The sequence below is a fragment of the Balaenoptera musculus genome, chromosome 7, assembly GCF_009873245.2.
Source record: "Balaenoptera musculus isolate JJ_BM4_2016_0621 chromosome 7, mBalMus1.pri.v3, whole genome shotgun sequence".
In the NCBI taxonomy this organism is placed as follows: domain Eukaryota; kingdom Metazoa; phylum Chordata; class Mammalia; order Artiodactyla; family Balaenopteridae; genus Balaenoptera; species Balaenoptera musculus.
Genome location: NC_045791.1, coordinates 510,885 through 523,812, shown reverse-complemented (window position 1 = coordinate 523,812; position 12,928 = coordinate 510,885). Strand labels below are relative to the sequence as shown.

The 12,928-nt window shown below is 39.1% G+C and overlaps 1 protein-coding gene across 4 annotated transcripts in view; it reads right to left on the bottom strand.

Annotated features, from left to right (window-relative positions):
* The window catches only part of EPB41L5 (erythrocyte membrane protein band 4.1 like 5), a 135,100-nt gene that overhangs the window by 111,478 nt on the left and 10,694 nt on the right, over nt 1-12,928 (bottom strand). For all 4 annotated transcript variants that reach the window (XM_036858285.1, XM_036858288.1, XM_036858289.1 and 1 more), the window contains exon 3: nt 3,410-3,514. In XM_036858285.1, coding sequence (XP_036714180.1) covers nt 3,410-3,514 — 105 coding nt within the window. The remainder of the gene's footprint in view (nt 1-3,409; nt 3,515-12,928) is intronic.

Sequence of the window (12,928 nt, the reverse complement as noted above, 5' to 3'; positions counted from 1 at the left end):
AACATACCTAAATCTTTGTGACTATGGAATAGGCAATAGTTTAACTCTTACAACTCAACAATAAAAAGGAAATAACCCAATTTTAAAGTGGGTAAAGAATCTGAATACATTTCTCCAAAGAAGATATACAAATGGTCAATACACACATGAAAAGATGTTCACATCTTTTCCATTAGGGAAGTGCAAATCAATACCACAATGAGACCACTTCATACCAACTACTTAGAATCAAAAAGAAGGGGAAATGTTGTGTTAGTGAGGATATGCAGAAATTGGAACCCTTACACACTGCAGACAGGAATGCGGAATGGTGCAGTCACTATGGAAAACAGTTTGGCAGTTCCTCAAAAAGTTATACAAGAAAGTTACCCTATGACCCAGTAATTCCACTCCTAGATACATACCTGGAAGAATTATGTTCAACGCAAAAACTTGTACACAAATGTTCACAGCAGCATTATTCATAATAGCCAAAAATGAATAAACCTAAATGTCTATCAGTGAATGAATAAAAATGTGGTATATCCCTACCGCGGAATATTACTCACCTATAAGGATCAAGCACTGACACGTACTACAACATGGAAGAACCTTAAAAACATTATGCCAAGTGCATTTCCAGACTCAAAGGCCACATATTACATGACTCCATTTGTATGAAATTCTCAAAACAGGCAAATCCATACAAACAAAAGATTAGCCTTTGCCAGGGGCTGTGGGGAGGAGGAATGGGGAGTGACTGGTAAATAGGGAGCCTCTGGCTACAAATGACACTCTGGGGACAAGTGGCACAACTTGAGTGGGGTCTGAGGATTAGATGGTGGCAATGTCACAATGATAACTTCCTGGTTCTGATGCCTGTATTGAGTTATGCGGGAGAACATGCTTGTTTGTAGGAAATTCAGGGGTAATGGGACAGCCTACCTGCAACTGTATCTCAAATGGTTCCAGAAAAAGAGCTATGGAAACCACTGGGTTAACTTAGTTTACATAGATGATCCTGGCCAAAAATCCACATGATCTATCACGTTCATTATCTTCACCAACAAACTGAACTGTCGTAAAGCATCAATTTTGTTTAATTCTGGGGTTAAATCTGGCCATGCTCTGAATAACCGACACTCATCTCTATGTTCACTTATGTCACAAGACTGTTACGGAAGCAAGTGAGTCAGCACTTTAAGAATACCTAAAGTGCTATCTAGAGTTCATCTTCCATAGCTTTCATCCACCAATTATTGTTCTTCCAGCTCAATTCACAAAGAGTATTTTAGTGACAGCACAAGTAGAAACTGAAAAAAACGTAAGACTATATAAATTTAATCTTACTGCCTAGATTTCTGAGCATTGAGAGAGAGAAACTAAAACTAAAAAAAGTAGGGATCACAAATTCTAATGCTGGCTTTACCAGACACTTGTTATGACCAGAAGAAGAGCACTATATGTGTATCAAATGAGAGGAAAAAATATGGGATCTAGTAATTCAGTAATTGCTGATATTAGCAAAGAATAAATAATGCAACTTAGGAACAGCTGCATGTTTGTTTCTTTCCACAATTACTTAAATACTTTAAGAAATGGAAAGAAAGTACCTGAAACATAACATTGGCACACTTCTACCTCTTTTCCCTCACAACCCCTCAAAAAACAGGAGGCTGTGTGATTTCCCCCAAAATCATTTATTCTTTTCATCTGGTTGTAAGACTTTAACTCCATTATTCTAGAGGTGAGAGTTTAATGATATTCAACTCACCAGTTAACCAAGCCTTTATCAAACTAAGTAGCAGAGAATTCAATTCAGTAAATGGTCTTGTGGGCTGTTACCACATGCTGGGTAACAGAGGTAACTAAGACTCACTCCCTGCCCTTAGGGGGTTTCCTCTAATAGAAAAGAAATAAGGTTCAAAAGAAGAATGAAAGAAATGCCTCCTAGACTAAATCTATCCAGCGATCAGAACTCTGAAACTATGGAAAACAGCTTTTCAAATTTTTTCATGTTTATGTGTGCACACATATCCAGATTTTTTAAAAACAGAAGAATTCAATTACACTGTTTTGTAACCCTTTTTATTTTTACATCATTTGTGTCAATTAGTATACTTAAAAATCACCGTTTTTAATGGGCTGCAGGTATTCCACTGTAAGGATGTATCAAAATTTACCTCACCAATACCCTGCAGCTAAATGCTCATGCTTATTTTTTTAAATTAGGGATCAGGGGAAATCAAGAAAACAGCTGCAGCTAACATTATTAACAGCTGTACATTTAGCTAAGATGCTCTATAAAACCATCCTAGGAGTTCATCTCCAAGACATGTGGGTTTATAAAGTATCTTACAGAGGTATTCCAGTTAATTTATCAATCACACCAAACGCCTCCCCCCCCCACAAAAAAAACCCACTCCAAAAGGAACTTGAGAATTCTTATTACGTAATATATTTGTCCCTATGGGTCGGGTCCTAAATACTGCAATTACTGTCACTAAACACACACACACACACACACACACACACCCTCCCCCCCACACCCACACAAACCCCATCACAAACTTCCAGAAAACAAGCCTTAAGGTCTTGATATCCTTCTCCCTGCTCCCTCACTCTCCCGGCTACTGTGAATGCCCTACTCTAGGCCCTAATATTACTTTTATCCCCGAAGTGTTTGCACTGACTCTCTGACTTCGTTCTCTGCCCACTCCAAACAATCCTACACAATATTCCTATATAAAACTTCCTACAGAAAAATGTAACCTCCCTGCCTGAAAAATTCCTAATCCCAATTATTAGAGAATAGTGCCAATTTATTATTAACACTTTTGCTATTCAGTTTGGCCACTAATCCACCTTCCAATCTTAACTACAACTCTCTTGCAAATACCCTCCAGTCAAATCCTACTAAAGTACTCAATTCTCTGAAAAGCCTCCAACTTCCTACCCTATTACATATGCCGTTCTCTCATCTGAAATGCACACGTCAAAGAACATCTATTTACAGATAATCACAGATCTGGAAGGGATCTTAGGGATATCCTAGTCCTCTCACCTTAATTTGCAAACTAGGAACTTCTGTCACTCATTCACCCAAGAGCCCAGAAACCTCCCATCCCAGCATCCTCAAGACACAGTGGTAACTCTAGTATGCCCGAGACCAATCCACCGGTTGAGATTTCCAAGTCTCATCTGCAAAGATCATGCTCTAGCAATTTGGCTTAGGGCCAGAACTCTTTTTTTTTTAAACAGGCACTTCAGGTTATTCTTAAGCAAGGTGTCAAAGCTTCAGACCATAATAAGAAAAGCACAGGAAAAAAGAAGACATTGAGTATATGTATAGCCTTGTAGCACTTAGCACATCATCTGACAATTTTCATTTCTGTCCCCATTTTAGAGCCTCCAAAAAACAGATACTCACTGCTACTTGTGCCGAATCCATAAATCTCAGTCCAAAATAGTCGCTTTCAATAAGGTCCAAGTGGTACATAATCTGATCAAACAGCTCTTGTCCTTTGGCTTTTTTCTGAAATGGCAAGAAAATAAATCAGTAAGTGACTTATAAGATCAACAAGTCTGAACTGAAGATGGTTTTAATTACACAAGATCTCTTAAAAAAAAAAAAATAGTTGCAACACCAAGTATTACCATGTAGCTGGTAATGGGGAAGATACCATGGTTTTCCAATAAACCATTTAAGGCCAGAAGAGAATTTGTGATCTATTATGTGCTTTCCTGGATAGTGTTACTTCCTATCAACCAACAAATATTACCGTGTACCTAACACTACGTGTAAGAAGAAACTCTTGTCTTGTCAATTTTTAGGGTCCCTACTTTAAAGGAGCTTTATAATAACTGGAAAGAGAAAACAAGATATCTTAGAACACTTAAGCACAAACCATGTGGAACCAACTATATTTGCCAGAGAAGAGAAGAGAGAGTCACTGAGACTAGAATCATCAGTGAAGACTTGAAGATCGGTCTTAAACTGGAAAGAATGTAGGGTAGGAAATAGCAAAAGCAGAAATGGAAGGTGGGAGGGAAAATGGACAGCGAGAAAACTACTGATAAACTCAGAAGACACCAAACTGGAGGGAGTCAGGGCGATAACAAGAAGCTTGCGCAGAAAAAGCAGGTCGCAGAGTGTGCTCTCAGGACCCCTGAGGGATCCCAAGAAGAAAGATCCACATGGTCCCAAGATCCTCCTCACGTACCTCAATCAAAACAACATACTGCAACAGAGTGAATACAGGAGATAAGAGAATCTAAGTACTGGTCTATTAAATCAAGCATTAAAGAGACTGGTAAAAGTGCATAAAATAATGCTACTCTTCTCACTAAATTCTTTTGTTGTTTAGTAAGATAGTTATTTTTCATAAAAATGTTACTTTTGTTAACCTATAAGGGGTATATTATTGCTATTTTTAAATTAACCAGTAAAGTTTTTCTTTAATTTTTCAGTTTTGTTTTTTTTTTTTTTTGGGCCACACCACGTGGCATGTGGGATCATAGTTCCCTGACCAGGGATCAAACCTGCGCCCCCTGCAATGGAAGCGCGAAGTCTTAACCACTGGACCACCAGGGAAGTCCCTAATTTTTCGGTTTTAATTTCTAATATGGTAACTATCCATAAATACAACCTTTTAAGTAAAAGCACTGTTGAGGTCCTCAATTTTCATATATGTTGTATCCATGCCCCTCCCCCTAGTTTTAAATTATTTAGAATATTTCCCATTAAAAAAAATGTAGATTTTTTCATTGAATCATCAATTTCTGCCTTTTAACTGAAAACTTGATTATTTCAACTTGTCCACTGCTTTTTCTGCACTTTCTACATCCTTTCTACTTGATAAACTGTCATCCTTTTATCAAGACAGAACTTTACCAGGGCCTCATGCCCCCAATCACCCCTCCACCCAATCCTCATCAGGTTTTATGGATATTCTTCCTCTTTCTTTTCTTTTCTTTGGTCATGGTTAATCTTTTTTAAGACAACAACTTTACTTTGGTATTCAATCATTCTTTACATGTCTTACACGTGTGCATTACACATACCTAGCAGCATCTGCGAGATTTCTCTACTCATTTGAGTTTTTCCTCAAGAAATGTTTCCTGTGTGGGACTTTATATGTAATCTTCTATGTTTGAGAATATTTTAATCATGCTCTTATACTTGAATGACAGTTGGCTGGATATAAAATTCAAGGTTCAAAGTTACTTTCTGTCAATACTCTATTACTCAAAATACATTACTCTATCACTCAAAATATATTACTCTATCGTCTTCCTACAGTCTATGTTGCCACTGAAAAGTGTGATGTCAATTTCAGCTTCTTCTTTTTTTTGCCACACTGTGCAGCATGTGTGAGATCTTAGGGATCAAACCTGTGCCCCCTGCAGTGGAAGCTGGGAGTCTCAACCACTGGACCGCCAGGGAAGTCCCTCATTCCTTTTTAAAGCTGAATAATATTCCACGGTATGTATACAGTCGGCCCTCCGTACGGCACGTTCCGTATCCTTGGATTCTGGTATCTGCAGCAGGTCCTGGAACCAATCCCCCACAGACACCAAGGGATGACTGCAGGCCATTTTGTTTACCGACTCATCTGTGGATGAGCACTGGGTTGTTTCCACCTTCTGGCTACTGTGAATAACACTGCTGTGAACAGTGGTATACAAGTAACTGAGTCCCTGCTCTCCATTCTTTTGGGTACATACTTAGGTGTAGAATACTGTAATTCCACGTTTAACTTTTTGAGAAACCACCGAACAGTTTTCCGTAGTACCTGCACCATTTTACATTCCTACCCGCAATGCACAGGGTTCCACTTTTTCCACATCCTCACCAACACTTGTTATTTTCTGGATTTTCTTTTTCTGTGTTGGTAACAGCCAACCTAATGGGTGTAAAAGGGTATCTCATGTGGTTTTGATTTGCATTTCCCTAATGCCTAGTGATGTTAAGCATACTTTCATGTACTTACTGGCCATTTGCATATCTTCTTTGGAGAAATATTTATTCAAGTCCTTTTCCTATTTTTGATTTGACTTGCTTTTTTGTTGTTGAGTTGTAGGAGTTCTTTATATATTCTCTATATTAATCCATTATCAGATACACAATTTGCAAATATTTTCTCCCATTCTGTGGGTTGTCTTTTTACTCTCTTGATAGTGAGTATCCTTTAATGCACGAAAGTTTTTAATTTTGATGAAGTCCAACTTATTTATTTTTTCTTGTGCTGCCTACATTTTATTGTCATATCCAAAAAAACACTGCCAGATCTAATGTCATGAAGATTTTCCCCTATGTTTTCTTCTAAGAGTTTCATAGTTTTAGCTCTCACACTTAAAATTTTGTCATTCTGATTCTACACCCACTTGGATGTGTCCGTGTCTTCCTCACAACCAAGCAATTAACTCAGTTCTCCAAGGAGACTGACTGCGTGTCAGACAAACTCAATTCTCACCCTGTCTCCCTGGAGAGAGCATCAGACTCCACCGGTTACGAGCTCAGTCCCACAAGACTGCTCCCACTTCCGATGCCAATCGCAGGTCCAGGTTGCTATGGGTGTGTCTGACCAACTGGCTATTAAACGGCTTCTCATGACCCCCTCCTTGGCTTCAATGAACTTGCTACAACAGTTCACAGAACTCAGGAAATCAGTTTACTCACTAGATTTACAGTTTATTACAAAGGATATCAGCAGATACAAATTAACAGCCAGATGAGGAGATACACAGGGCGAGGTCCCAAACACAAGAGCTTCTGTCCCAGTGGAGTTTGGGACCCAGCACGTGGAAGCGTTCTGGTTCACCAACCCAGAAGCTCTCCAAACCTGTCCTTCAGGGTCTTTATGGAAGCCTCATTAAATAGGCATGACCGATTAAATCACTGGCCACTGGGGACTGAACTCAATCTCTGGCCCCTCCTCCCTCCCAGCTGGGGTGGGGGCGGGGGTACCAGCTTCCAACCTCCTAATCACATGGTGAGTCCCCCAGTCAACCAGTCCCTATCAGTGGGCTACCTAGGGGCTTTGTTAACATAACAAAAACACTTTCAGGGCTCTCCTGACTTAGGAAATTCCAAGGGCTTTTGGAGCTCTGTGCCAGAAACACGACAAGGATCAAATATATATTTATTATAAATCACAATACCACAGTCGTCTTTGATCCATTTTGAGTTAATGTTTGTATATGGTGTAACATAACAATCCAACTTCATTCTTTTGCATGTGGATATTCAATTTTCCCAGCACCATTTGTTGAAAGACTCTTCCCTCATTGAATGGTGTTAGCACCTCTGCAGAAGATCATTTGACCATGTATTCGAAGGTTTATTTCTAGACTCGCCATTCTGTTCCATTGGTCTGCATGTCTGTCTGTATGCTAGAACCACACTGTTTTCATTACTATAGCTTGGTAATAAGTTTTCAAATCAGGACATGCAAGCTCAACCTTTTCCTTCTTTTTCAAGACTGTTCTGGCTATTTGGAGTCCCATGAGATTCCATATGAATTTTAGGATGGTCTCTGGTCTCTCCTATGTGTGCAAAAAATGTTCTTAGAATTCTGATATGGAGTGCACTGAATCTACAGATCACTTTGGGTAGTACTGTCCTCTTAACAATATTAATCTTTCAATCCATGAACATGGGTTATCTTTTCTTTAGATTCTTTAGATTCTTTCATTTCAGTAACGTTTTGTAGTTTTCAGTGTACCCGTTTTTTGCCTCCTTGGTTAAACTTATTCCTAAGTATTTTATTCTCCTTGATGCTAAAGGAATTATTGTCTTAATTTCATTTTTGGATTGCTCACTACTGGTGTATAGACGTGCACTTGATTCTTGTTGGCTGATCTTGTATCCTGCAACGTTTCTGAATTCTTTTATTAGCTCTAATAGTTTTACTGTGGAATCTTTAGGGTTTCCTACTTATAAGATCAAGTCATCTTGAACAGAAATAATTTTACTTTTTCCCTTAGAATTTGGATGCCTATCATTTCTTTTTTCTGCCTAACTGCTCTGGCTAGAACTTCCAATACTATGTTGAATAATAGTGCTGAAAGCAGGCATCCTTGTCTTGTTCCTAATCTTAGGGGAATAGAGACTTATCTTCCATTTCTTAACTTTTCTCTTATGCTTCCTATTTTGTACTTTCTTTCCTCCTATGAGAAGAGTTCCTAAATATGATCTTCCCACTCACTAATTTGTCCTTTATTTTAAATTTGTCTCCTTATTTTGCTATATTCATTAGGATGAATAAGCTTCTCTGGATTATGTGTAACAACAGAAAGAGCTCAACCCTAGTCTGTATCAGCTCCATTTAGCTCTGAGAAATTAGTGGGGGTGTAGGTGAGTCCTAGAGGAGAGGCCCAAGAATCAGAAAACCATAGTCAATCACTTCCCATTCAACAAACAACTTTTCAGGTCTGTGATTCACTCCCATTCCAAAGGGAAGGGGAAAGTAACACTAGATACATTCCTTTCATTATAATGTATCACTCCGTGAAAGTTTGATGGAAGAGGGGTAGGGAATTCAGGTAAAGAAATTTTAAGGGACTTCCCTGGCGATCCAGTGGATAAGACTTTGCCTTCCAATGCAGCGGGTGCGAGTTTGATCCCTGGTCAGGGAGCTAAGATCCTACATGCCTCAGGGCCGAAAAAACCAAAACATAAAACAGAAGCAATATTGTAACAAATTCAATAAAGACTTTAAAAAAAAAAAAGGTTCACATCAAAAAAAAAGCGCTTCCCTGGTGGTGCAGTGGTTGAGAATCTGCCCACCAATGCAGGGGACATGGGTTTGATCCCTGGCTGAGGAGCAACTAAGCCCGTGTGCCACAACTACTGAGCCTGCACTCTAGAGCCCATGAGCCACAACTACTGAGCCCACATGCCACAACTACTGAAGCCCACGCGCCTAGAGCCCATGCTCCACAACAAGAGAAGCCACCACAATGAGAAGCCTGTGCATCGCAATGAAGAGTAGCCCCCGCTTGCCGCAACCAAAGAAAAGCCCGTGCACAGAAACGAAGACCCAATGCAGCCAAAAATAAAAAAAATAAAATTAAAAAAAGAAATGTTAGGAGTGAGGACTTCTAGAGGTAGAGAACTTTGGGGAGTGCTGTCATGATTTATTCTTGAGGACACAGTCAGGGGGCAGATACCAAATATCAAGACAACCATGGAGGTAAAGATTAAGACCTGAATTCAAACATTTGAACATATTTTTTCCACTAACATGATGGAAAAGAGAAATATGGACAAAGGAAGGGAAGAGACAGTTGTTACTGGAAATGACAAAGAAAGCTTTTGATTTTAAATCATACTTACAATAACTAAGCCCCAGAGCAGTGCTAACAAACTTAAATAGAAAATAGCAATTACGCAAAAAATTTGCAAATGGCAATGATCCTAAAAGGAACACAAAATATTTCTAAGTTATAGCAGGAAGTCACAGAAATATTTACTTATCTGGTACTAAAGTTACATGCTTCCATTACCTTCATTCTAAGGTGCATTTCTAGAACCAATTTCAGATTCCATCAACATTCTGTATTTGCTTCAAAGACCAAAGGGAAGCCTGGCTCCCTTATTCGGCTCTCATCCTCATCTTTATTCTGCCAAAGCATCATCTGCCAGCTTCTTGAAACATGGGAGTTGTGTTTTGAGAAAAGAGAGAATGGGCTTCTGCCAGCTGGGTAGCTGCCTCCTCAGAATAAAAATCTTTTCAAGGGTATGTATTGACTCCTTAATAGAGACTAATTATAGGCCAACCAATAGTGAACACAAGGTATTTGCAGGTTCCTGATGTTAATAATGCTCAAACTAACAGAAATCTGACATCTCAAAATGAGAATCTCCCAAAACATCTTAATTTGAAATTCAGGGATAGCATGAATATTTTAAAAACTTTCATCTGGAGTCCAGTCAGCATGAAAAAGAACTATACTGTTTTCATGAAAATAAGTCTCAGACAATAAGTAAATACTTTTTTCTTGTTTTCAATATTGTCTCTACGGACTTCCCTGGTGGTGCAGTGGTTAAGAATCCGCCTGCCAATGCAGGGGACACGGGTTCAAGCCCTGATCCCGGAAGATCCCACATGCCGTGCAGCAACTAAGCCCGTGCGCCACAACTACTGAGCCTGCACTCTAGAGCCTGTGAGCCACAACTACTGAGCCCACACGCCACAACTACTGAAGCCCGCGTGCCTAGAACCCGTGCTCCGCTACAAGAGAAGCCACTGCGATGAGAAGCCTGCACGCAGCAACGAAGACCCAATGCAGCCAAAAATAAATAAATTTAAAAAAATTGTCTCTAAAAAATTTTTTTATTGAAGTATAGTTGATGTACAATATTATATGTTACAGGTGTACAATATAGTGATTCACAATTTTTAAAGGTTATACTCTATACTTACTATAAAATATTGGCTGTATTCCCTGTGCTGTACAATATATCCTTGTAGCTTATTCATTTTATACAGTCACTTGTACCTCTTAATCCCCTCCCCCTAACTTGCCCCTCTCTTTTTCCCTCTCCCCACTGGTAACCACTAGTTTGTTCTTTATAACTGTGAGTCTGCTTCTTTTTTGTTGTATTCAGTAGTTCGTTTTATTTTTTAGATTCCACATATAAGTGATTATCATACAGTATTTGTCTGTCTCTGACTTATTTCACTTAGCATAACACCCTTCAAGTCCATCTGTGTTGTTGCAAAAGGCAAAATTTCATCCTCTTTAGGGCTGAGTGGTATTACACTGTATATATGTACCACATCTTCTTTACCTATTCATCTGTTGATGGACACTTGGGTTGCTTCCATGTCTTGGCTATTGTAAATTGTGCTGCTATGAACACTGGGGTGCACGTGTCTTTTTGAATTAGTGTTTTTGTTTCTTTCCCATTCCATACTCTCTTAAGGGTTTTTCATTTCATTACGCACTTAAAAATTCACAGGAAATAACATTTTTGACATAATGTATCATTCAATTCTATTCAACAATTACTGGATGACACCTATTATGCATTAGCTGCTAGAGGTATATAGATGAATATGTGTTTACTTCTTGTCCTCAAGCAATCACAAGGTCCTTACTAAGAATAAAGTCATACACAACTAGTTTAAACACAATCAATATGAGTGTTACCCTTGCAGTATCGACAAAATGCTAAGGAAATGAGGGTGAGTTAAGTCTGCTTAAAACTAGTAAAGCCTTCAGAGGAATTTATATCTGAAATTGGGCCTGGAAGGGTTGATACAACTCTGCCACTTTAGGTAAAAACAAAATGAAGGAAGATATGAAGTCTTGACAGTCTATGGTGGGGTTGAGGACAGAGACAGACTCGAGGCAGGCAAGAGTTAGAAGACAAAGTGGCAGAAGCTGCCAATGTGATTCTTCCTAAAACTGCAAAACAGAATGTCACTCTCATACTTAAAAAATTATTCCTCTTCCTCTACAGATTAAAGTGCGAATTCCAGGGCATGAACAGTCTTTCCTACTGTTCCTTGCTCACTCTTACAGCCTCATCTCCTGTCACTCCAGCATTTTCACCTGCTTACAATTTCCCTAGTAAGTCATACCTCTGAGCCTTAGCAAAATGCAGTTCTTTCTGCTCAGAACGTCCTTTAGGTCTCCAATGAACTCTGACTTCAAGAATGAGTACATCTATGTTACCTTCCAAAAAAGCCAGACCCTGAACCCTCCTTCCTGTGCTACTCTGTACCTATAATTCCAGTTAGTATAAACCCTATGCAAAGGCACAGAGTTGTAAAATAGTCTACCATGTCTGGGCAAAGAGTAAGATGGTCCAGTGTGGCCACAGTGTGTAGAATAGGGATGTGAAATCCCTGATCCCAGGGTCGACCTCCTACTCATTTTCATACACCCTCTCATCTTGCAGCTACTGAATACGAACCAAGCAGAAAACAAGAAGTGAAACAAAGATCCACACAGCTCTGGCAAACTACAGTTTCTTGTTTCAGTTAAATCTAGACTAGTGCTTGCTATTTATATTCTTTTCTTTCCTAACAAATTCCTCTAGGTCACCACCTCATTCAGACACAGTCCTCACTTCATAACCTCTTTTGTGGAAGATTAAGACCATCAAGAGAGCATCTTCCCATCAGTCTTCTATCTTTCTCAGCATAAGATGGTATTCCTCCTAGAACGTTCCTATCATTTCTACCTGTGTATGTAAAACCATTTCGACAAACTCAGATCTCCCCTATCCAGCCATGCTCTAGCTGCTGTGCTATTTTCTTTCTTCCTTGCCAATTCTCGCGTGTCAATCCCCCGTTTTCCCTTCATGCACTCCCTCAGACAACTAAACAATATTTATTAAGCACCCACTGGGTACAAGGGACTATAAGAGACCCCAAAAATATAAGATTGTCCCTAATAATTCCTTTAAACCTTCTGAAATATGGCTTCCAAACACATCCCACTGAAGCTCTTTTTCCCACTTCATCCCTTTACCCCTTCTCTGCATGACAGCCGACTACCCTCTCCTGATCTTCCACACAATCAACATTACCCTCTACACCAGAGTGAGAATTATATTTTACTCATTTCTAATCTACATTCTCCACCTCCATATCCATGTACAAAGCATTTCTTCCACTGCAAACTTACAGCCACAGTTATTCTGCAGCCCCATCATCTTGTGCCTTTATTACTGTAGTCTCTTACTTTTTTTCCCTGTAATGAATCAAGCATATCACCTTTAAATCAAAGCTGTATGTCACTTTTATCATGTTTCTTAACGACTAAAAAAACTTTAAGTGGAATAAAACACAAGTATACAAAAATCCATGCATTCTTAAACAGCTCTGAGATATAAATCACACACCACACCACTCACCCATTAAAAGTATATAATTCAAAGGTATATTCACAGATATATACAACCATCCCCACAACTACTTTTTGAAAATCT